At 55.0% G+C, this 24,053-nt stretch overlaps 1 protein-coding gene across 2 annotated transcripts; it reads right to left on the bottom strand.

Annotated features, from left to right (window-relative positions):
- Positions 1-196: 196 nt before the first annotated feature.
- LOC112645314 (CLK4 associating serine/arginine rich protein) lies at positions 197-23,995 on the bottom strand. Of its 2 annotated transcripts, XM_025424684.3 has the most exons (21): positions 23,848-23,995; positions 22,514-22,641; positions 14,742-14,839; positions 14,246-14,347; positions 13,950-14,029; positions 11,782-11,866; positions 10,537-10,685; positions 9,602-9,698; positions 8,533-8,611; positions 8,364-8,437; positions 7,056-7,097; positions 5,903-6,118; positions 5,497-5,787; positions 3,724-3,981; positions 3,383-3,422; positions 2,979-3,039; positions 2,673-2,731; positions 2,552-2,598; positions 904-986; positions 597-621; positions 197-347 (listed from the first exon to the last, which is right to left on the bottom strand). In XM_025424684.3, the coding sequence occupies exons 2-21, from the start codon at positions 22,610-22,612 to the stop codon at positions 305-307; spliced, it is 2,028 nt and encodes a 675-aa protein (XP_025280469.1). In that variant the 5' UTR covers positions 22,613-22,641; positions 23,848-23,995; the 3' UTR covers positions 197-304. The 2 variants fall into 2 exon arrangements, 1 of the variants encoding a protein (XP_025280469.1); XR_003127040.3 differs by lacking the exons at positions 197-347; positions 597-621 and having other exon boundaries at positions 3,379-3,422.
- Positions 23,996-24,053: the final 58 nt, after the last annotated feature.

Below are 24,053 nucleotides of genomic sequence, written 5' to 3' on the forward strand. Positions count from 1 at the left end.
GCGGCCCCTGCCCTCACTGAGCTGCAGCAGGAATCCTGCTAACCAACAAGGAGCTGCCACCAAGACACCTACGGATGGGCAGGACTTGCCACATAGGCTACTGCCACTGGCTCCTGTCCCTGAAGCCAACCAGCTACCCCCCAGCTGACATTGGTGGCTGGCCAACACTGACCACACAGATGACTCGGAGGCCAGCTAAAGGGAATTAAATAATGAGTGATTTTATTTAATTGGAGATAAAACCAGCAGCATCACAGCCTGAGCCCTCACCCCACCCCCATCCTCCTGCCCCCCACGCTTCTGCCTAATGTCGGTAATGGGGACTTCGAGATCGGGACCTTGAGCGCCTGGAGAGAGAAATGGAGGACCCCCTATGAGGGCTAGGTAGAAGCAGCCATGCTGTGCATGCACATGCACGTGCACACACATACACCAACACATTCGTGACCACGGGCATCGGTGATGGGCGAACAAGCTGCAGAGGGAGGGATGTTAACCAGGGATGAGACCAGCCTGTGCGACTGGAGGGGAACACGGTGGAGATGGAAGAACCAGGGCAGGGACAAGGTCATCTTCAGGGAACTGGGCTGGCTTACCTTCGGGAAGAACTGTATTCTCGACCTGGAAAGAAAAGAGAACAAAGCAAATAAATGCCCAGGGGCCAGGCTCTGGGGTGGGACTTCTGGGGCTGCCTCTAGCTAAGGCAACTCCTATGCTTCCAGCCAGTCCCCTCAGCCCACACCGATGCGTGGCAATGAGCACTGCTTCGAATACCCACAGTTCCCTTGTGACTAAAGCAAGTGTGTGGGTCATGAGAGTCTTAACTGATTGGGAGGTAGGTAACGTGGAAAACATGCTAGGGGTCTTTGTAGCCTGATTCTGAATGACCGTGGGGATACTCACTGTAGCGGGGGGAGGGTGAGCGGCTCTGCCGGCTGTACTGGCGTTCCCATTCTTCTCTCTCCTTCTCTCTGCGTTCCCGCTCCCTGCAGGGGGAAAGGCAGGCATCAGCATGCGGCAACATAGAACTTGGCACAGACGGGTTGCCTGCCCAGAGCAGGTGCTTCCAACATCCCAGTCTAAGTTGCAGAGTAAACCCAGGGGCAGGTAGTACCACTACCCCTATCCTTGCTAGGAAATGAGAGCAAGCACTGGGCTCAGGGATATAGGCTGGGCAGAGCCAGGACTGGAATCTCAGCCTCGCTTCGTAAGGCCTGCTGAACAAACATACTGGATCGAGCTGAAAAGTTCGATCTTTATCCCCGTCACACTCAGGTGCTCTCAAAACACAGGGACGCGCACACTAAGTACTTCATCAGCTTTTGTCAGAATGCCTGGCGCTCACGACCCCAAGGGCTGTATTTATTGGGCCCCTTCTGCTCGACTGACCCTGATCTGACTAAATTCACCCAACAAGCCTGTGAGGTGGGACAAACTATTCCATCCCTGTTTAGCTGGTAAGCAGACTGAAGTCCAGACAAAAAGGCCCACAGCTGGTGGGCAGCAGAGGCAGGACCAGAACTCAGATCCGACCAACCATGATGCTGAGTCCTGGGGCAATGATGGAAGCAGGCAGCATCCTCAGAGGCCCAACACACATGGGAGGCAATAAGCAAAAATGGTGACAAATACAACCAGCAGGCTTCTGACATGCTAGGCACCATGCTGGAAACCCTACAGAGGAAGGATCTTGGCTCAGGGGAAGGAAGCTGCCTTCCTGAGGACTCAAAACAAGCAACCGGTGACATGGCCAGGCCACTCACGGATTCCCCTCTTTGTCAGCACTGAGCACTCAGGCCCCCAGTTCTGCCCACTGGCCCTGAGGGGGCCCACGCTATCCGAGCCCTCGTTCCTGAGCTGCCCTGTGAGGTTGTCACCAAGGTCCATCCTGGGTGCAGAGCACAAAGTGAGGCCTAAGAGTACCAGTGCCCACCCCGGGCGCTCTGGTCACAGAGAGGCAGAGCTGGGACCAGACTCCACATCCACCTGATCCAGGATGTAGGCCTGTCTGCTCTGGAGGGAAAAGCTGAGAAACAGGGCAGAAGAGAGGAGCCCATCTCTCTGCACTAGGAAGAACTTGCCACGGGGCTGGCTTGCTGAGCACCACCTCTGTTAAGGGGGCTGAGCGCACAGCAGGATCCCAGCAGACGGGCCTGCCCTCTCGTCCACTCTGGGGAGACTTCAACAATAAGTGAGGAAACAAAATGGTGTGAGCCAGAAAGGCGTCAGCACTCCAAAGGAAACACAGCAAGCTTAGAGGACAGCATTCTGGGGTGCTACTCTAGACAGGACAGCCAGGGAAGGTCCTCAATGAGTGAAGCCAGGAAGGAGAAGAGAAGAGGCCCCGAGCACCCGGGGCACCAGCTGGGAGGGGCCACAGCAGCTGGAGTGAGTAAGTGGAGGACAGAGGCCCAGACAGGCACTTGGACTTTCTCCCACCCCGAGGGCAGAGCAGGCAGCGGAGCTCTAGCTATGAGCCAAGTGATGGGCAACGCTGGGCAGCCCGGAAATGACGGGCTGTGGCCCAGACACGGGAGCATGATGGTCTTACTTCATGCGGATCTTGCGGGCCATGGCTCGAAGCTCGTCTTCCCGCTCCTGTGGCAGAGATGGCTGTGAGGGTGGGCCGGCTGGCACCCCACCCCGGCCCCACCCCTCACTCCCACCCTTACCTGGCGCTCATGTTCCTGCTGAATCATCTTCTCCTGGGCTGCCTTCTTATCCGCCTTGACTGTGGTGAAGGAGATGTGGTGGCTGAGGGGTACCCTCGCAAGTTCCCCCTCCCTTTCCCAGATGCCAAAACTGAACCGAGAGAGGCCAGACGGCTATGGCCCTGAGCATGGTGGCAGCGGAACAGCACGCACACCAGCTTCTCCCCAGAACGCCACCTCATTGATGCCTGTCCAGGAGCAGGCAGGGCCGAGGCCAGGCTGGAAGGCTGAGGAGCGGGGAAGACCAGAGGTAGGGGTGGGACGTACACTGCCTGTTCAGTGCTTTTTGCATCCTCAGCTTTAGCTTCTCCTGCGGCGTCAGCTTGGGCTGGGGAAGGGGGAGAAGAAGTGGGAGAGGGGGTGGGTGTCCGGAGCTCCCACAACCCACCTCATTAAGAGCCTGGGACTTGCAGGGGCACAATGGGACGAGGGACCAGCCACAGACGCCCACCACAAGGGGCTGGGAGGCCTGGGGGCAGATGGAGCCCTGGTGGATGGTGAGGAGGGGAGGGGGACACGGACCTCCCGGAGCAGAGCATTCCCAGCTCGCTTCAACCTCAGGGCTGGATCTCCCGGCCCCCCTCGGGTCCCCCCTGCAGGCCCACCGGGCCCAGCTCTCGGGCACTGCTGCTGGCGGGAATTAGACGGGCGAGTTCCAAATTCTTACTGACTTTGGCAGCTCCTGTCTCTTTACCAGCGGCAGGTTCGGTCCTGGGAGAAAGAAAAGGACAGCTGCCACCTCGGCTCTGCCCTCAGACCAGACAGCCAAGGCCCTGGGGCCCATACACCCCTAGGAAGGGACTGTGGCCCTCCTGGATCCCTCAGGACAGGGCTGTGTCCCCTGAACCTTCATCCAAGACAAGGCTATGACTACTCAGAACCCCATGACAGAGCTACATCCCTCTCCAACCTCCTGTGGCAGGACCAAGCTCTCTTCAAAATGGGAACAGTGGAGCTCACCACTCTTCCCGAGGCTCACCGCTTTCTTCACCCCCGCCCTGCCCCTACTCACTTTTTCAGCTTCTCGCCCACGGCAGGGGACGCCGCCGGCCTGGTCAGCTTCTCCCTCGGGGGTGATGGCGAGTGGCTCTGGCTGCGGCTGCGGCTACGGCTCTGGCTGCGGCTGCGGCTTGGACTGGGACTGCGGCTGCGGCTCGGGCTGCGACTGCGAGACGGGCTAAGGGACCAGCTGCTGCGGCTGCGGCTACTGCTGTGGTGCCGGGGACCCCGGCCACCCCGCCTGTACCGGTCCCCGGAGCGGGAGCGGCTCCTGGGGGTATGGCGGGGCAGATGGGGGGCTGTTAGGAGCCAGGGACGCCCTCCGCACACCCTGTCCTGGCTCTGAAGCTATAGCCCTCTGGCTAGGCCCTACAGTAGGTCCAGGTGTGATCACCAGCTCCTCCCATCAGCTGCTCCCTGGCCTCGCTCCGTGTCTACACAGAGACCACCCTCCAGATACAACCACCCTGAGACGGCTCCTTGCTTCTCACTCATGGGACATGCACTCACCTCTTCCCCTGGGAGGTGACCTCTGGGATAGCAGGACCTGGCTACCCAGCAGTCCCCCTTTATACACTGTGACCGGGTCTGGGCACCTAGGCACTGTGGCCTCGTCCACACCCTTAGTACCTTTTCACCTTGCTGGGGTCCAGTGGGGACCACCCCCAGCCCCCTCTCCCCACCTATCTACAGCACAGATCCACAAGACCCAGTCTGGAGACATGCAGCGCCATCCTTTCTCTGTTCTGGATCCGGGGAGCTCCTCAGCAAGGGCTCACCCTCAGGCTGGCCTTCAAGATGTGGCCATGCCCCCTCCCTTCCCTAGCCTTTCTCCTGTGGCTGTGCTGGGTAAGGCTACAGGCAATGACCTGGAAGTCAACTCTAGGCCACACACTGCTTCTGCTAGAGACGTCCAAGTTTTTACAAACTCAAATTTGTTGGCAATGTTGAGAAAATAAACTACCCTTTCAAAATCCAGACTCTCAACTTCTCTTGAAAGAACAGAAGATAAGGCGACTCCAGGCCTGCCACTGCACAGCTGACGCCCCGACTGGAACGGGACACGTGTACCCCAGTTCACTCGGGGCCCACCTGGCCCATTTATTTTACCTGCCAGCCCCTGTAGGTAGCTGACACTTGAGACACATGCCACAACACAGGTGACAATGTTGGTGATGGCAGCACTCGCCCAACACTAGGCCCTGTACTAAGCATTCACACGCGTTACTTATTACACCTTCACGATGACTCAATGAAGAGGACACTATCCTTACTTTACAGATGAAGAAAATGAAGCCCCAGAAATTTATGAGCAGGGCCAGAATTTAAAGCCAGACAGCCGCTCCCCAACCCAATCTCACCCACTGAGCCATGGCATGGACGGCCCTGATCTCACCAAGTAAGAGTCCAGCAAGGGCATTCCACTCCCTAGATGCCTTGTTTCCTACCTCATCCCAGCTCTAAAGGCCAGCCAGGTCCCCACTGCAAACTACAGGACACTCGGGAGTGTCCATACAAGTCTCTATACCCCCGCCTGGGAATTCCCCACAGGAAGACCAGCTCAGTCTCCCGCCACCCCGACCCTCACATGGTCCTGAGAATGTGGCCATGCTCTAAGCCACGTCACCATACGTGGAGAACGAGGGCACACCTCCCCTGCAAACCAAGGGCTTCCTCACAGAGCAGCAGTGGCCTGGTCCCCTCCCTCAAAGCTGGTCTCGCTCACACAGGGCTGTGCCTGCCCCCCAAGACCCCTGCCCCCCCCACACACATCAGCACCACACACCTGCTTCTGCGCCGAGGCCCGTAACCACCTCGCCGGGCCGGCGAGCGGGAATACCGGTGTCCATCTCGGGAGCCCCCACCTGAGTGCCGCCGGCCGCGGCTACGGGACCGGGAATAGCGCCGGGAGCGGGACCGAGAGCGGGACCAAGACCGGGAGCGTGAGCGTGCATGGCGGCCAGAACGGTAGTAACCCCCGCCACGGCGGGAGCGGGAGCTGGAGCGAGAGCTGGAGCGGGAGCTGGAGGTCCTCGAGGCAGAAGAAGAGGAGGAGGAGGAGGAGGAGGAGCGGCGGCTGCAGGCGGGGCACGGAGGGCCGGTCAGCACGGGCCTGGGCCGTGGCCCCCCACTGCCCCGGGTCCCCCCCATGGTGGCCGGGGCGTAGAGCGGGCAGCGTGAGCGTTACCGACCGGGCGCTGGCATTACGTCCCGGTGCGGGGCCGCCGGGCTGGGGGGGTGCGGGGGGCTTCCCTGTGGTGGCCCCTGACGCGGCTGCCGCTGCTGCCGCTGCGGCCGCCTCCTCATCGCTGCCCCCAAAACTGGTGATGAACGTGATTTTCTCCTCACGGCCTGGGGTCGGGGAGCGGGAGCGGGAGCGGGACTCAGAGCTGGATTCTGAGGGTGACCTGCAGGGCAAGGAGGAGGGACTCAGCTGCCAGGCTCCTGGGGAGCTCACTGGCTAACCACATACAGTATAGTCCCCAAAACGAGGACACAGTAGCACCAAGCACGACTAGGCACCCAGCATGAACGGACAGAGCTAAAGGACAGAAAGAAACCCAGCCATGCAAGAGTCTGACTCAACCACAGAGCCTCCTCAAAATAAGAAAGTGAGTGATGGCAAACTGTACTGATTTTATGCAACTGTTAAAAAAGGATGAACATATCTACAGATTTAACCTGGAAAGATCACTTCAACCCAGATGTCAATCAAGCAAGTTCTATAAGGTTAAGTGTGGTACAATTCCATTGTTATAAAAGAAAAGTACCCATGTTCCTGGATTGGGTGCTTACCTGGACCTGACCCTGTACCCAAACATACCTGCCTCATCTCACCTACCCTCCCAAGAGCCCAGAGCAGCAGGTCCCTCACACTGCACTCTGAAAAGCGTGCCCGGGTCAGACTGCCATCTGTACACCCTCAAGGCCTCTGCTCCCACATCCCGGAGACAAGCGTGTGCCAGGGTGGGTCCTTCTGTGTAACATTTCTCACTGCTTGTTTCCAGGAGTTTAGATCAAAGAGACTTATGATTTCTGCATCAGGCCTTTCTATCATGCTTGGTCATTTTTAACATATGACTACATCATGTTTAGATCAGGAAATTAAAGATTCACGTTTAAAGAAAAAAATTGGGAAAGCAAAATAATATTCTGGAAGCCAGAAAAACAATTCAGACCCGCAGATGACACCAGGCGCTAAGACCCACCCCCCACCCACCCAAACACACTGCCCAGTCTATGATCACAGAACAGCCTACAGGTTGCCCCCTACCACCCCTTCTCCCCAGCATTGCCCCTCCATCAAGTTTGCTGGCTGCCCCTCCTTGGGCCCTGGGAACTCACCGCTTATAAGGGTCGTAGGTGGGGCTGTCTCGGCGGGCATAGCTACGGAGAGAAGAGCGGGACAGGACAAGTAGGGGCTTGGGATCTGAATAGGCATGGAATTGGGCCCACTCCCCCAGTCAAGGCACCCAAGGCCAGGTACCAGGCACAGTGAGGAGGGGGCTGCTGGCCAGGTCTTACGCCCTGCCTTGATCCCTCTGCCCACCCCACCTCAGATCTGTCTGAAGCCTGGCCACACCCCACAAACAATGTTCTGGGCCCTCCCAACCCCGAGCAACAGGGACTCCAGCAGCTTTGGTCCTGCCTGGGCTCCAGACCCCAGACAAGCATCCCTCCTGCTACTCCAAGGCCCTGGTTCTGCAGCCCGGGTCTCGGCTCATTAACAAGGACAATGGTAAAACTAGAACAGCCACAGTGACTTAGATGCTCCCTATGTCCTGAGTGTTTTACTTCCGTGAACTCAGCTGTTCTTCATAACTCTCACATGGCTCCTGGGATCATTCACCTCAGAACTCAGCAAACTGAGGCCCAGAACAGTACAGTCACCCACCCAGCATCACATAGGCCCTGTGGCCCTGAATCCCCACCTCTACGCACTACACTGCGCCTGTACAGTGGGGAGGATGATGGCAGCAATCAGTGGGGCTTTTCCAGACCCCACATCAAGCCTGGAGACCACAAAAGACTGCTTCAGTTAAGCCCCACAGCTATCCTCAGCTATTCTCCTTAACCAGAGATGGTGCAGCAAAAAGAGGTGTGGGTTTGCACTGGGCCTCCAGGACTAAGAGGCAGCAGCAGGCTCATCTGGAAGCCCCTCAACCTAGACCGCCTCATCCCAACCTGCCCCAGACCTTAAAGTGGGCACTGGTGCTCCCCCAACCCTGGGAGGTGATGGTGCCCCCTTTCCAAAGGAGGCAGCTGAAATTCAAGAGAAGTCACTTGCCTCAAATCTGACAAGGACACCACCCAGGAGGAGAAGCACATAGGAGTTCAGGGACAGACCTGTTTCCCTTGACTCTGCTCTCAACTCTTTAGCTACCCCACACCCTTTCCCACTGGTGCCTGTGATGCCTGGCAAGAGTCCCAAGTCCAGCAGGTGAGGGGAGTGGCTGGCAGGGCAGGGTGTCTACATGCCCCTTGAGGCCTTTCCTCCCCTAAACCTACCCCAATTACTGCCCTACTAGGAGGAATCTGTTCACAAGCCCAAGCCTGCCCCCAAAGGGGGCCCCTTAATGAGCCCAAGCTCCCTGCCCCTGAGCCCTGAATGAGGCTGGCAGGGCAGAGGCACAGGGGAGGGACCTAGCCTACCTGGGTGGGCTGATCTTGCGGCCCCGGAGTCGCTTTTCCCGGAACTCCCTCCGCTGGCGACGGGAACGTCGGCCCTGGAGAGTTGGGGGGGGGGGGGGGGGCACTGTGTTAATGAGGGATGCACCCTCCCTGAGGCAACCCCCACCCCCCACCCTGGCCCGGCTCTCACCGAGTACATGGCCTTTTCTTCCTCAAGGGCCTTGGCGTGCTTGATCGCCTCTGCCTCTTCCTTGTCTTTCCGGAGCATCCTGCAAGGGGAGGGGGGTCACAGTGGAGAAGGGGTGGCCATAGGCAGAACTGTTGCAGGAAGTGAGGAATCCCACACCATCCTGGAGTCTCTCAATCATTCAGCACGATTACTGAGCACCCACTGCACACGGATGCTATTTTACGTACTGGTGATTCACTATTGAAAACAAACAAAAATCTTGGCCCTTGCGGGCTTACGTTCTAGGGAGAAAACAGTGACCAAGGTAATGGGACGAGTAGTACGTTAAACAGTAAAAAGTTAGATGGGAAGATTGACGGCAGAAGGAGGAAGGAAGTGCCAGGGAACATGTAAAAGCTGCTACAGCTTTCAAGAGGGAGGTCAGGGAAGCCACATGGAGAAAAATGACAACTGAGGAGAAACCACAGGGAATAAGTCGCAAAGCCAACACTGCAGTGGCCTGAAGTCTGGTGGAGCCTTAGAGGCTACACAGGGGTGGAGTGTGTGGGTAAGAGGAGGAGAGGACCAGACAGGTAAGGTCTTGTGGCCGTGGTGAGGACTCTGGGTGCCCAAGGAATGGGGCAGTCATGGAGGGTTCTGAGCAGAGGGTGCCATGTTCAGATGGGATCATTCGGATTCAGACCCAATACTCTGTTAACTGGGGCCATTCTCTGTGAGACCTGCATGCACATCAGCAACTGTGAGGGAGTGAGCCAGTGACTGAAGCCTCCTCTCCACCAGAGGGTGCTGTCCACCAGGCCCAGGAACCCGGGGAACTTTTAGGGGTCAGAGGTCCGCAGGTCACACGGAGTTGGGTGCAGCTTCAGTTTCCACACAGGCAAAGCCTGGTCAAAGTACCATCCCATATGCTCTGGAGCCTGTGCATGTGAAGCCGCCGCACGCCGCTCCCCCCCCCCCCCCCCAACATGGGGCTGGGCCTACCAGCACCGAGGAATAAAGCAGCTGTGAGCAACAGGGGTGAGGATGGACACTGGGCCAGAATGGAGGAGCACCAGCCAGCAGGCCTCACCTGACAAAGTCACCATCGGCCATGCCATAGGTCGTGGCCTGCTTGTTGAGATCTGCCACCTGCTCCTGGTTCAGTTCGTCCACATCCACCTCCACGTCTGCACCAAGAGAAAGGCTGTCAGGGGCCAAAGCCAAATGAGAAGACCAGGGATGAGGGGGCAGTGCCCTGAGAGATGGGGGCACGAGGGGATGCCCACCACACTGGAGGCCTCTGCAGGGAGGGAACGAGTCAGCTCATCTCGGCGTCCCCAGGCTGGCACAGGGTTGGCCGGAGGTGAGCGCAACCAACGGCAAGGGGCGTTAGGTGGGGGTGGGGAGGAGATGCAATGCATGAGGACCCAAATGAGCACTGAGATGGACGATCGAGACCAGTGGACTGAGCGATGTACCATGTGTCGATGGGGACGGATGATGGGGGGTGAAGATCTGGGTGAGTCAGAAGTGTTTAGGAGCTAGATGCACTCTGAGAAGGGGATGGATGCCTCACATATGTGTGATAAGCAGCAGCTGGCTGAGCGGATGAGGTTAGACAACTGGAGCTACCAGTATTTGCAGGGAACAGTGAATGGCAGGGTCGGGATGGGGGGAGGTGAGGGATGGCTCTGGACTGAACGAACACATGTTCTCCAGAGGAGAGACAAAAAGAGGGAGACAGAGAGGCTAACCCAAGTAGAAAAGAACGGAAACAGAACCTAGGTGGGGACAATATCATAGAAGTAGTATCCTAAAATGAGAAAGGAGAAATACAGAGAGGGAGGCCAACACAGAGGAGCACGTGAGTAAGACATGGAGGACGGCAGAGGCTGGAGTGCCCTGGAGCAGGGACGGGAGAAATGGGGCTCGTAAGTGCGGGGTGTCCCACAGAGGGTGAGGAACGAGACACGAAAACGATGCCCAGGGACTGCGGGGTGGGAGAGGGCAGAGAGGGGACCCCACCGATGTCGGGGATGACCTCATCTTCGTCCGAGTTGCTCTCCTCCTCTGCTGGTGACTCCTCCTCCTCTGGCTTCTCCACCACCTTCTCTACTTCAGCCACGGTACTGTCCTCATAGGTGTAGCCAATGGAAGCCTTCTTCTCTGCCAGCCTGGGACGGGGGAGCCCATGAGCCAGGAGGGCCACGGGCAGGGTCCAGCCCAGATCCCAAGCCATGAGGGAGGGCACACTGACTCCCCAAGCTCTAGCCTCCCAAGGGTGCTCTTGCCTCCAGGCCCTCACACACACAGTCCCCCAGCCTAGAACCTTCTGCACCTGCCTCCTACCAGCCCTTCCCTCTTCCCCTAAGCTCCAGCTCCAAGGCCTCCAGGAAGTCATTCCCTAGGCTGGGTCATGCACCATCCTGAGCTCCTCAGCCCCACCCTTGTTGGGTCATGACTACTGGGGGTCAGGGAGGTCCCAGCGGGGCAGGCTCCCTTCTGTCTTCTAAGCACTTGCTGTTAGCAGACTCGAGGGCAGGACCCAGAGTTATCTTGGGTAACAACGTGACCCAGCTCTGCCCATAACAGGGGAGCAGCCTCAAGCATGTCTGTTGCTGAATTAATTTAGTTAGTAGTCCCAAGCACCCTTTGAGTGCCAACCTCATCCTGAAAGTGGGATCATGGGTAAGGATCAGTCATTGAGAAGCTTCCATGGCATCTGTGGAAACTCCAGATGGAAGAAAGGAGTCAGGCTCCTGGACTGCTGTGGGACAGGTGGGCCAAGAGCTGCCCCAGGAGGAAGACAGGGCTACCCCGGCAGAGGGCACAAAGACAGAAGGGAGACTGCCCACCAGCTGCTCCAGGTAAGGCCCCAACTCCCCCCACAGCTTGTTCCTTGAAGGACATGGCCTTGAGAAGCCCCCCTCTGAAGTGACACTTGCTGCTGCTGAACACACACAGGGCAGGCACAGAACCACCTACAAGCTCCATTCACTGCAGGAAGAGAGGACTCCTCCTAGCCCTTGTGGCAGGGGAGCACAACAAAAGTCAGAGAGGGAGTCCTCAAAGGCAGGACTCACCCACGCCTGGGTCGACACAGGCCACCACTTCCTCCTCTAAGTGTTTACTGAGTGCTTACTGTGTACCCAACACTGGCCTTGACTCTGAGAAAACTGAGGTGGATGAGCTAGATGAGGCCGTGCCCTGGTGGGGCTCACAGTCCTCCGGGCTCCCCCACTGCCACCATGCCCCCAGACCCCAACTCACTTCTTCTTCTCATCCTCACTGGGTCTCTGGAGGCCTCCGTACAGCTCGTCAATGTAGATCTGGTACAGGCACTGCTCCTCTGAGACTGAAGCAGAGTACGAGACAGAAGGGTCAGAGTGGGGGTGAGGGACACAAGAATGCAGAAGGAAGGAAGACGAGTGCAACCCAAGTTCAGCCAGGGGCAGAGTTGCTGGAGTGCAGATAATCACAAACTGTGTGGGGAGGACACAGCAACTGCAGGACTCGCCATGAGACCATAAAGGGGCTTAACTTCTCTCTGCCTGGTTTCCTTTTCTGTAAAGCAGCTGCCCTGGCAGAGTGAGCACTTGGCACTAGAGCAATGCTCCTATTATCCCTGCAAGGGAGGCCTTTGGTTGGACCCCTCAAAACTACAAACTTCTGACCACTGGATGTCACTGGGACTTCATGGGCCACTCCACCATGTGCCTCTCTGTGGCTCAGTTTCAATTACATGTGTTTGGAGCCATCTGAGCTCTTGTTTACCCACAACACCTAACTTGGGGAGCTCGGCATTGTGTCAGAGCCTTCTCTGATCTTCCCTGCAATTGAACACATGGCCCTGACGGGCTGCGGGATCCTGGGCAAGTCCCCTTCCCTCTGTGGGTCTCAGCTTTTCTATTTGTAAAGTCAAGTTGGAGGGCTGAGTGAACCCAGAGGTGACGGAGCACAGTCCCTTGCTCCAGCAGCCCCACCCCCACCCCCATGTCCTTCCTGGTTCCCAATCATGGTATACAAAGCCTGGGAGAGGGCCTTGCTGGCCTGTCTCACACAAGCTGCCTCACTCTCCTTGCTCCAGCCATACAGGCTGCCTGCCCCCATCCACCCGAAAGATCCCAGCCAACCTCTCCTCACCAGAGTTCCTCTCCACCCTTCTCCAACCCTAGCCTCTGTCAAGCACCTCAGAGAACAGCGCACTGTCTGTTTATAACCCCACCTTCGTTTGCAATCACCACCCACTTTGGGGACATTGTGGTTGCTCCCCGCCCCCCCACGAGACCCTGACCCCAGAGGAGCACCTGCCACACCATAGGTGCTCAGGAATTATCGCAATGCACGAATGCAGAGTCAGACCAAAGGAAGGGAAACTCTGGCTCCATCACCAAGAACCCCCTGGCCTTGGGTGAAAGCAAAAGCAGCAACAGTATCAATGATGATAAATTTCCCTGATTCTAACACCTCACTGATTGCTAGAACTTTGGCAATCTTTGGTTTTAGAGATGCTAAAACACCCATCTTAGAAACAAAGAAATTAGAGAATAGCAAATCCACACCTAGGACTGACTGAACCAGGCTCAGTGCCAGGGCTTCATGTACCCCTCACCGGGCTCTTACAACTACCTTGGGGGAAAGAAACCATCATCACCACCCTTCTCTGGGAGGAGATTGAGACTGGCCAGGCTAAGGGTCTCATGTGGCCTGTCCTCCTTCTAACTCAACAGGGAAACCCTAAGAGGGGAGGTCTCAGTCCTTCTCAGGAGGGGAGCTAAGGCTCAGAGCTGACCATCAGAAGGAAGCAGTGGTTAAGGGCAGGGTGAGAATCCCAGCTTTTTGGACGGTGTTCCCACCAACTCCTGAGCCTCAACGTCCTCGTCTATAAAATGGATGCCACTGCTAGATGGTTGTGCAGATGTGATGAGATAGAATGCAGACAAAAAGATCCAAGTTTGTCAGAGTCCAAACCTCCCCGGGCAAGCCCAGAATGGGGAAAACCCTGAGTCTCCGTTTTATTTGTGAAGCAGCATGGTGATGGCTCAGAGGAACGATACCAATATATACAAAGGATTGGCAGATTGTCAAACTTTGTGTAAATATTCTTAGAAAATTCTTGAAAGAAATTTCCTCTTCAAAAGTTACATTCTGACCCAAACAAACTGGCAGAAACACACAGAGGGATATGATGCATTCTTGCTATTTTCCCAAATTTTTTAGGACAAAGATCAGAAAGGCAGAGGGTGTGGGATATGAAAGTGACCTCGGCAGGACTATCTTGCTCAGGAGACATTGCCTGTACTGGGTCCAAAGACAGAGGCCTCAGAAGAAAGAGCTGGGAGCAAACCCCAGGTCCTGTAGTTGAAAGCACTGGAGTGAAAGTGGTCTTCCTGTGTCCACGGCCTCCCTACCCACCCGCCATGCCCCAGCTCACTCACTGCCGGCAAAGTCGTTCTGCACCAGGCCTCGGTAGCGCTCGTAGTTACATTTCCGCTCGTCTGACTCCTGTTCTGGGGAGCTTTGGGGGAGGTCAAGGCCTTGAGATCAGAGGAAGAGGGTAGGCCACACCCCAAGCCAGCAGGAGCAGGGGATGAGGAGTCTGGTTCAGGCTGGGAAGCTCCCCACTGGCATACCTCCTCCTTCCCAGGAAAGTGACAGGCAGGCAAGGGCTTGGGAAAGAGGGGGGAGTAAGGCTCAGACTCTCTGCCTGGCAAGCGTCAGGGGCGCAGCTTACATGGTGGTGAGCAGCGGCGGGGTGTAGTCGGGGATGTGATCAAGGTGGGCACGGACATCGAAGCGGTCAATCATGTTGTTGGTGTCCCCCTGCCAGGGCATCCTGAAATGGGGAGCAACGAGTTTAGGGTCCCCAGGGCCCACACCCATTCCCTGTCACCTCAGCTCTCAGTGATATTCCAGGGCCCCACCCTCAACCCCCACTTCTCAGTCTCTTATGTCCCTCATCCCCCTGAATCCACATTCAAGCTCCTGGCCTCAAGAGGGGCCTGAATGGGACCCTGGGAACTGGGGCCCTATTTCTCAGAACCAAGCACAAGTGGAAAACTCGAACCAGGTTCTAGAGGCCACTTGCTAAGCCCCTGTCGTCTTGAAACATCCCCTGTGGCAACCTACTTCCCGTTTCATCTGAGCCTGTGGCCATGGCCCCACCCATTCCCAAGACCTCCAATCCTCAGATACAGACCCTACCTCCTGCCCTTCAAAGTCAGTCTTACATGTTAACGGGGCTCTCGGCAGCCAGGGCAACTGCAGAATCCAGGTGCACCTTGCAAGCTCGGCCATGCACCTGCAGGAACTGGGCTGGGTCCTTCTTCTGCAGGGGGAGAGAGGATGGAGGTCACCACGGCACTGCACTCCCTGCCACCCCCTTGCATCCAAGCTTGGTCGTGAGCCCACCTCTGATGTCAAGTGGTCCATGCTGCAGAGGCAGTCTGACCTGCACAGGGATGGCAGCACTAATGGGGCCACCTAACCCCTAGGGACAGGGGTTCCTGAGATGGTGGAGAAAGGCTCTGAGCTCTGGCCCAGCTTAATGTAAAGTTGGTATCAAGACACCCCCTGCCCCTGCCAAAATATGATTCTCCAACTCTTCACCTGCCCCCTACCTCCACTCATTCAGACCCAGGCATGAGCACACTGGCCTGGACCAGCCTCGAAAATACCAGGACCACACAAGCACATGCAAAAATGATCAGTGGCACTACTCATCAGAGAAATGCCAATGAGAACCACAAGACATTGTTTCACACTCACCAGGACAGCTAAAACGGGAAGGAGGACAGACGTTAACAATACCAACAAGAACGTGGAGAAATTAAGTGTTTCAGCAGTTAAAGAAAGAACTGCCATACAACCCAGCAATTCCACTCCAAAGGACGCATGTACCCACGAAGGACTGAGTACTTGTACCGACATTCAAGCAGCACGATCCACAACGGCCGAAAGACAGAAGCAATCATATGTCCATCAATGGATGGCCGATAAACAAACCGTGGTCTATTTCGACAATGGAAAATTGTCCATAAAAAAGAATGAAGAACCAACACATGCTACAACATGGATGAATCTCGAAAACAGGACGCTAAGCGAAAGATGCCGGTCACAAGAGGCCACATGTTGTAGGATTCCGTTACTGTGAAACATCCAGAATAAGCAAATCCACAGGACAGGAAGTGGATGAGCGGCTACCCAAGGCTGGGAAGTTGGGGGACTGACTGCTAATGGGTATGGGGTCCATCCAGGCTGTGCTGATGAATATACTGAAATCCACAGAACTGTACAGCTGGTGAGCTGTATCTCAATACAGCTGTTAGGAAGGCACCGACGTAGAGGAGAACATTCCCTGAGTCTGTGCCCCTCAAGCCTGAGACATTATGTGGAGGTCACGATTCCAAGTCATCGTGAGTCAGGAAAGGATAAACCTTGCACCACTGAGCTCCCCAAGAGCGGGGCCCTGGCCGGGATCCTGCTGCGTGCCACATCAGAGGAACCCGCAAGAGCCACAAGAAGGGCTACTTGGGCTACCCACTGAGGGCTGGCCAAGCCCCCAGCAACACCTCCCCAGGGCCCAACCCCTTCTTGCCACACCCGTCTGGCCAGCATGTATGTCTCTCTCCCAGACCACCTGGCAGCCTCTTCTTGGGTTCCCTGCTGCCAGCTAGCCCTCTGAAGTCCATTTCTCACACGGCCTGGCCTGGGGGTGGGGGGGTGGGGGTGGGCAGCATTCTGTTAAGACCTAGCAGCCACATCCCTCTCTGATTTCTCTCCCCCAGCTCTACTCCAGGCACATTAGCCTCTATGCCATTCCTTGACCACTCCCCTGAGGACCTCTGTGCTTGCTCTTCCCTTGGCCTGCAAAGCTCTGGCAGGTGGCTGCCTCGCTTATTTCAGATCTCTTTCCAGAAGCCTTCTTCATCAACTCTTCAGTAGTTTCCTGCACAAGCCCATACTTATTCTCTATCTCCTTAACCCCACCTGTTCTCTTCACAACACCTGCCACCACCTGGTTTTACACTTTGCATTCATTCATCACTCAGCTCCCACACTAGAACATATCTTCCACAAGGCAGGGATCACTGCTTTGTCCACCACGGTCTCCCCAGTGCCCAGAGCAGGGCCCTTCCCACAGGGGGTGCTCGGACCACTGACCAAAGCCAAGAGACAATGAAACCTGACAGATGAGGAGACTGAGCCCCTTCAGGAAAAACCTACCAGCGTCAAGTTCCCCAAAACCTGCACTGCTCACTGCCTCCTCCTCCCACCTGCCACCACAAAGAGCTAAGGAGGTCACTGATGACCGTGGTTAACGCTGGGCTACTGTCCATCCCACACTTACCACTCCCAGGCTGTTGCCACTCAGCAGAGGTGGGATATGCCCAAGACCACAGAGTCCAGCAGGAGTGGTGCTGGGGCAATCCAACCGCTTGTCCCACACCTCACTTCCCTACCTCAATGCCTCATCTCAGGCCCCACAGCTCCCTCGCCCCGTGACAGTCCCTGGCCAAGACCCCTTCTCACCCCTGAGGCTGCTCCTGGCCAAATGCCCAGGTCCCACAGCCATCATGGGACACTGCAATACGGACACTGACTGGTACAGGGAAGCCACTAGCTGTGCCAGCACCACAGAAAGGAAAATGGATCAGGCGGGGAGTAAAACTCTCAGTCCAGGGCCTGGCTCTGCCAGGAGATTCTGGAAAAGCCAATGAACTACCCTAAAGACCAGGCCCTGAACTGTTTTATATATATTTCCTTACTCAAACTTCTCAACCATGGGACAAAGGTTAGTGACCTTCCAGACAAGGAAATCAAGGGGCGTGGCCCACTGGCTTGAAATCATGCCAGCAACAGAGCTAGGAGTAGAAACCAAATGGGCCTGACCCCCAAATCCACTGTTTTTTTTAAGTAATTTTTCTTTTTTTTCTTTTTTTTTCTTTTTTTTAAATTTTTTTTAATTTTTTATTTATTTATGATAGGCACACAGTGAGAGAGAGAGAGGCAGAGACACAGGCAGAGGGAGAAGCAGGCTCCATGCACCAGGAGCCTGACGTGGGATTCGATCCCGGGTCTCCAGGATCGCGCCCTGGGCCAAAGGCAGGCGCCAAACCGCTGCGCCACCCAGGGATCCCAGTAATTTTTCTTATTCTGGTAAAAGGCTTGTAACAGGGCAGCCCCGGTGGCGCAGCGGTTTAGCGCCGCCTGCAGCCCGGGGTGTGATCCTGGAGACCCAGGATCGAGTCCTGTGTCGGGCTCCCTGCATGGAGCCTGCTTCTCCCTCTGCCTGTGTCTCTGCCTCATCTCTCTCTCTCTCTCTGAATAAATAAATAAATCTTAAAAAAAAAAAAAAAAAAAAAAAGGCTTGTAACAGAAAACCTACCACCTTAACCGCCATTACGTATATGCTGCTACGTATATGGTACGGTAGCATTGAGTTCCGTGTACCCTGCAGTGCAAGGACTCTCTAGTACTTCTTCATCTTGCAAAAGTGAAACTCTAGAGCCAGTGAAGGACTCCCCCCACCCAGCAACTACCTTTCTATTTTCTATTTCCTGTTTCTAGGGGTTCTAAGGGACTGACTACTTCAGATACTTTGTTTACATGGGATCCTGCACCCTTTTTTTTTTTTTTTTTGGTGACTGGCTGATTTCACTAGGACAAAATGTTTCCATGGTTCTTCCATGTGGCAACATGTGACGGGATACCTCTTCCTGAGGCTGGATAGTATCCCACTGTACGGACATACCACATCACATTTGCTTTATCCCTTCACCAGTCGACTGACAGGCTGTTTCCACATCTAGGCTATTGTGACTAATACTGCAAGGAACACGGGGTGTACAAATACCTCTGTGAGATCTAAAATCTCTCCTTAACCATTGAACTGCTCTGCCTCCAGCATCAGATGGAGTCAGAGAAGCTCATGGACTCTTTCATTCATTCATTCAACTGATAAGCAGGCACCCACTACGTGCTAGGGCCCCATTCTAGGGCCACGGCAGTGACCGACACAGCCCCAGCCCCATCTTCACAGCTCACAGGCCAGTGTTGGGGACAGACCCATCCCACACTGTGACGACCTAGAGTGGGCCGCACTGGGATGGGAGAGCCCAGGGGAATGCCTGATTTAGGCTGGGAAGCAGCAGGGATGAAGGGCAGTGTGTCAGCCTGGGGTTCTCTTGAGGAGGAAATGCTTGAACTGAGAACTGTTTATTTCCCATTTTCTTATCAACAGAGAATTCTGTTTCTTTATCCAAACCACTGATTAAAGAAGAAAGCTGACAAGGACAAGCGCCATGACAGAACCAGGGTCAGCTGAGAGAGAGAAGCCACCAAGGACAAACCAGGAACAGAGAAACCAGCCTTGTGTGGACACAACCCATTCAGCCTGCCACCAACTACCCCGGCTTCTTCAACACTTGCCCACAGCCTCCTCTCAGCCCAAGAATAATATGAGACCCACGTGAGCAGCCCCATCCCCTCCTCAAAGCAGCCCTCAGCCACTGCCCACAGCTTGACAGCTCTGTTCTGAATGCTGATCACGTTTGCGTACGGGGACAATGGCGGCTTGTACAGACCCACACCACAAGCACCCCACAGACACTGTTCTTGTTCTGGAAGTTCTTCCCCGTCATCCAGTGAGAGGGACCGATAATCACCACTGTCCCAAGGCGGGGGAGGGAAGAAAGGTCAGGGAGCTCCCCAGCTAACCAGACGAGAGCCTGAAGTCCCTGGCCTTTCAGAGTGACCCAACTCCAGCCCTCTTTCCTCTACACCATGTCAATTCCAGCTCTACCTGGTAGTAAGAACTTCAGTAACAAAAGAGCTAGCATTTTACCGCGCAAGTCACCCTGGGCAGGTCTCCACTGAGGTCGATGTGCCCCATCTCAGTGAACAGCCCCGTGAGGGAAGCACTCATCCCCCACCATTCGTGGCAGACTATCAGCTGGCAACCAACATCTATTCCCTCTCCTTCAACAGTAACAGACTCCTGATATGTCTGGCACAAGGCCACGCAGAATAAAGCCTATGCCTCTGACTCCCCTGCACCTGTATGGGAACCTGCAACTTCTTTCTGGCCAGTTAGACGAGTGGAAGTGTTGTGTGCAAATACCTAGAAACTTTCTTAAAGACTGGCGTGAGCATTTTTGCCTCTTTTCCCTCTCTCTTCTTCCCTGCTGAATGGAATGCAGGCACGATGGCTATTAGGCAGCCCTCTTAGACCTTCAGACAACACTAGTAAGAGAATCTATGTTCAGCTGAACAACAAAATGGTCCCTGAGCAAGCTGGCTATTTCTGGGCTTTCAGGGGAAAAGGAAATGAACTTCTATATTCATAGCCAAACCTGACTCTACATGATACATCATTTCACATGCAAAAAAGGAAAACTAGCTCAGGAAGACAGTCACTTTGCCCAAAGTCACACTGGACATAAACAGAAGAGATGGAATTTGAACCCAAAGCCCTAGGACTCAAGCTCTAAGGACCTAAACATTTTAGTATTTTGCCTCCAGGATGTGTCACCTGGGAGAAGGTGCTTCACCTTTCAGAGCTTCTATCTCTCCAGCAGAAAGCCCAGGTGAAATGCTAAGAGAGGTCAAGGTTCAGAGACTCTGGATTAGAATGCCAGCTGTGCCCTCTTGCTATGTGACTGTAGATCATGACTCTCCGAGCCTCAGTTCACTCATCTGTAAAATGGACACAAGAACCATGTCCAAGGCTACAGTGAGGATCTGATGAAGCATGAACCACACGTCAAGCACTTTGCACATAATGGTTAACACATAAACGCTTTAACAACACCAGCCGCTTTTATCAGCGTCTTTAATACAGGGATCAATCCCAACTCTTGGGGCCACGCAAAGGACTAGAAAGAACGCACCAAAGTAGTGGGCACTGGGTCTGGCACACCATGAACCCTTATTATAGCTCACAACAGCCATTTCTTCCTAAGCACTGTGCTCCCAGCCCACACTGGGGCCTCAACTGGGACCAGTACAGACCTGGGCCCTGCCCTCACCATCATGTTACAGTTTTTCCACCACCACCAGAGAGGGGCTCTCCTTCAGCCTACTGACAGAAGGCACTGGGTGACAGAAGGCAAGTGAGGAGTTCTCAGAGATTCCTCCCCTATGCTAATAGCAGCCTCTGTTTCATTGGTGACTCTCGAGATTCAAAGAAACTATGCATCTAAAGCTCTTCTCGCAGAGCCGGGTGCCCAAAAGGAGCAATTAAAATGGTAACTGCTATGAGCAGGTTTACTCATTTACTCTTTCAAACCATATTGCTGGCCCCAACCTTAGGATGCAAAGGTGACCTGGATACTACTCCCCAGTCTTACAGAGCTAGGTATGTGTGTGTTAAATTCCAAGGAGGGGGGCACCTGGGTGGCTCAGATGGTTAAGAGTCTGCCTTCAGCTCAGGTCATGATCTCCAGGTCCTAGGATCCTAGGATAGAGCCCCGCATTAGGCTCCCTGCTCGGCAGGGAATCTGCTTCTGTTTTTTTCTCTCCCTCTGACCCTACTCATGTGTGCTATCTCTCCCTCTTTCTCTGTATCTCTCTGTATCAAATGAATAAATAAAATATTTAAAAATAAATAAACTTTAAAGGGGGAGAACAGAGATCTGTAATGGCATTATAGGAGACACCTGACTGACTATGGAGGCTGAAGGAAGACTTCCTTGAGGATTGAGATCCAACAGATGAGCAGCTGTTACCCAGGTATGGGAAGAGCACATGCAAAGGCCCTGTGGCTGTATAATTCTGAAAAATAAACTGATATTCTTTATACATCTTCTGTGTTAGAGAAATTGACCCTAAATGATGAAGAGGTCAGATGGTTTGAGTAAAGAAACGAGGCAGAAAGCAGGGTGACATGAGTCTGGGGCAGTGGGGGAAGGGTGCGTAATGCAAAAATCCAGACTGTGGGATCCCTGGGTGGCGCAGCGGTTTAGCGCCTGCCTTTGGCCCAGGGCGCGATCCTGGAGATCCGGGATCGGATCCCACGTCGGGCTCCCAGTGCATGGAGCCTGCTTTTCTCTCTGCCTGTATCTCTGCCTCTCTGTCTCTCTCTATCTCTCTGTGTGACTATCATAAATAAATAAAAAATTAAAAAAAAAAATCTAGACTGTGCAGAGGCTTGAAGGCTGCCTGGGCTTTCTCTTGAGGGCACTATGGAGCCATGGAGGAGTTCAGAGAAAGAGAAGTACAGTGTTAGCCTTGTGCTTTAGAAAGACCTCTCTAGCCTTGCTGAAGATGATTAATTGGAGGGGGCAGGAATCAAGGCCAGAAGACCAGGTAAGAAAGTAAAGCAGTGATCCAATAGTGAATGGGAACATCTATATTAATATCATCTAACAGGAGAATTGAACGTAGTACACAAGTGCCATTTCAAGCTGGGGTCTCAATGGCAAGTAGGAGTTAAATAGGTAAAGGGAGTACAATGCCCGGTGGTGAGAGATATGGGAAAAAAGGTCAGTGGAGCTACCCAAGGATGAAGCTAAGAGGCTAGTAGAGGTCAGACCATAGGGTCTTTTAGGTCACAGGATGGAGAGTGGTCTTCTCTCTAAAAGCAAATGAAGCATCAAACAGGAGAAGTGATCAAATTTACTTAAATGAATATTGATGGCACTCCTACAGGGTGCCCACCCGAACCTCAGGAACAGCTGAGCTTTTCTGGGCACTGCAAATACAGCAGTAAGACAACATTCAGAAGGTGCTCAGTCTTATATCTGGACCGTTCTGAGTGTTACAAAAACTTCCTCCTTCCTGCTAACACCAGCTCTCTACTCTTGAGGTCACACTAAACAACACAGTATACTAACCAAGAGAACATCTCTGGTTTTTACCAGTGATTATGCTCAAGGAATTAACATTCTCCTGAGGAAATTGGGCTCTTTTGTCATATTTTGGTGTATCTTCAAGTGCACACCTTACCCGGATGAGCAGGACCCCCGGAAAGTCCCACCCCAGATCAAGGTCAAGTACTCACAATCTTTTCATAGTACTCCCGCCGCCGCTCTGCCCTCTTCTTGTAGTCAACCATCATGCCTCGAAGCTTCCGCTCATGCTTCCGAGCCTCGTGCCACATCGTGGTGAGGCCAAGCTTGGGGCCTCAACCTGGGGAATGACAGGGGGAGTGTGAGATGGGCTGTTAAAAACTATATGGACAGGGATGCCTGGATGGCTCAGCGGTTGAGCGTCTGCCTTCCGCTCAGGGTGTGATCCCGGAGTCCAGTGATCAATTCCACAGGCTCCCGCGTGGAGCCTGCTTCTTCCTCTACCTCTCTCCATGTCTCTCATGAATAAATAAATAAAGTCTTAAAAAAAAAAAAAACCACCATATGGGCAGAATCAAAGTCACCTAACAAGCTGGTGATGAGGCTGATCCTAAACACCAGCTTCAGGGAAGCAAAATGAGGATGCAGAACTGTGTGCAAGAGACTGAAGCATATTCCTGACGACTCTGATCCAGTACCTTGGGCGTTCTGAAACCCCCCCAACCCCAGGAGATTCTGGAGTGAGCATCCCCGAGAAAGGAGTATCCTGGGTTCAGGGCACTAGAATCACTGGTGAAAGGTTTTGGAATGTTAGGACTGAATGTCTGAAGTAAGGTCTGGAGGTGGACCCTAAGCAGGTGGGGCTTTAGTTCTAAGGAGAGAGAAGAGCTGAAATGGGGCTACCCGTGGGAGTTAGGGAGGTAAGGGATGAACGCAGGCGAAGAAGAGAAGAAAGACTTAATGGTAAAAGAGTAGCGGTATGGGGCGCAAGTGGGGGATTTGGGTGGGGGGTGGCGGGGATGGAGGGCAGGTGAAGGGCGTGGACGGAAGACGACAACGCTTGGAGGGAGGGGAACACAGAGGAGTGCTGTAAATAAAGATCAGAGGGGGACTAAGGTCTACAGACGGAATCCGAAAGGCGGGGGCGGGGGATGCTGAAAAACGGAGTGGAGACAGGGAGGCGGAGCTGGCAGACAGGAGGGGGTGGGCTGCGCTCAGGGGCAAGGCTTGTAGACAGGGGCGGAGCCCGAGGCTCTGGACTGGGCTCGGGGACCGCGTCCGGGCCTCGCAGATCAGGGTAAGGTTTTTGACAAGGGGGTGGGGCCTGTGGTAGGCGGCGGGGTCGTACGCGGCGAGCTTGGGCCCACCGCGGGGACAGGGGCGCGGCCTGAGGCGCGGCAGGCCGGAGGGGGTGCGGGGCCGGCGGCCCTCGGGGCTGGGGCCGAGCAGAGGCTCACAGCAGCCCGGGGAAAGGCCGAGACTGGGGCGAAGCTGGGCTGACGCCCCCCCGAAAGCCAGAAGGTCGGGGCCCACTGCCTGCACTCACCGGCTCGTCGCCGCCTCCCACCGCTGCGCTCGCGCGCGGCCCGCACCGGAAACGGAAGTGGGAGGCCGCACGAAAGGGAGGGGCGGAACGTGGAGAAGCGCGCTTCCGCTGACGCGAAGGGGCGGGCCCCGGGCGCGAGGGGGCGGGGTCTGGACGCGAGGGGCGGGGTCTTGGAGGATGCTGCCGAGAGAGGCGGAGCCGAGGAG

The sequence above is a fragment of the Canis lupus genome, chromosome 1 (genome assembly GCF_003254725.2).
Source record: "Canis lupus dingo isolate Sandy chromosome 1, ASM325472v2, whole genome shotgun sequence".
In the NCBI taxonomy this organism is placed as follows: domain Eukaryota; kingdom Metazoa; phylum Chordata; class Mammalia; order Carnivora; family Canidae; genus Canis; species Canis lupus.

What these genes read in the sequence shown, in the direction of transcription:
- LOC112645314 (XM_025424684.3), bottom strand. Translation starts at nt 22,612, where the DNA reads ATGTGGCACGAGGCTCGGAAGCATGAGCGGAAGCTTCGAGGCATGATG. An exon ending in GCAGAACGACTTTGCCGGCA is followed by an intron (nt 11,867 to 13,949) that starts GTGAGTGAGCTG and finishes ACTCTGCTTCAG; the next exon opens with TCTCAGAGGAGCAGTGCCTG. An exon ending in CGCAAGATCAGCCCACCCAG is followed by an intron (nt 7,098 to 8,363) that starts GTAGGCTAGGTC and finishes TTCTCTCCGTAG; the next exon opens with CTATGCCCGCCGAGACAGCC.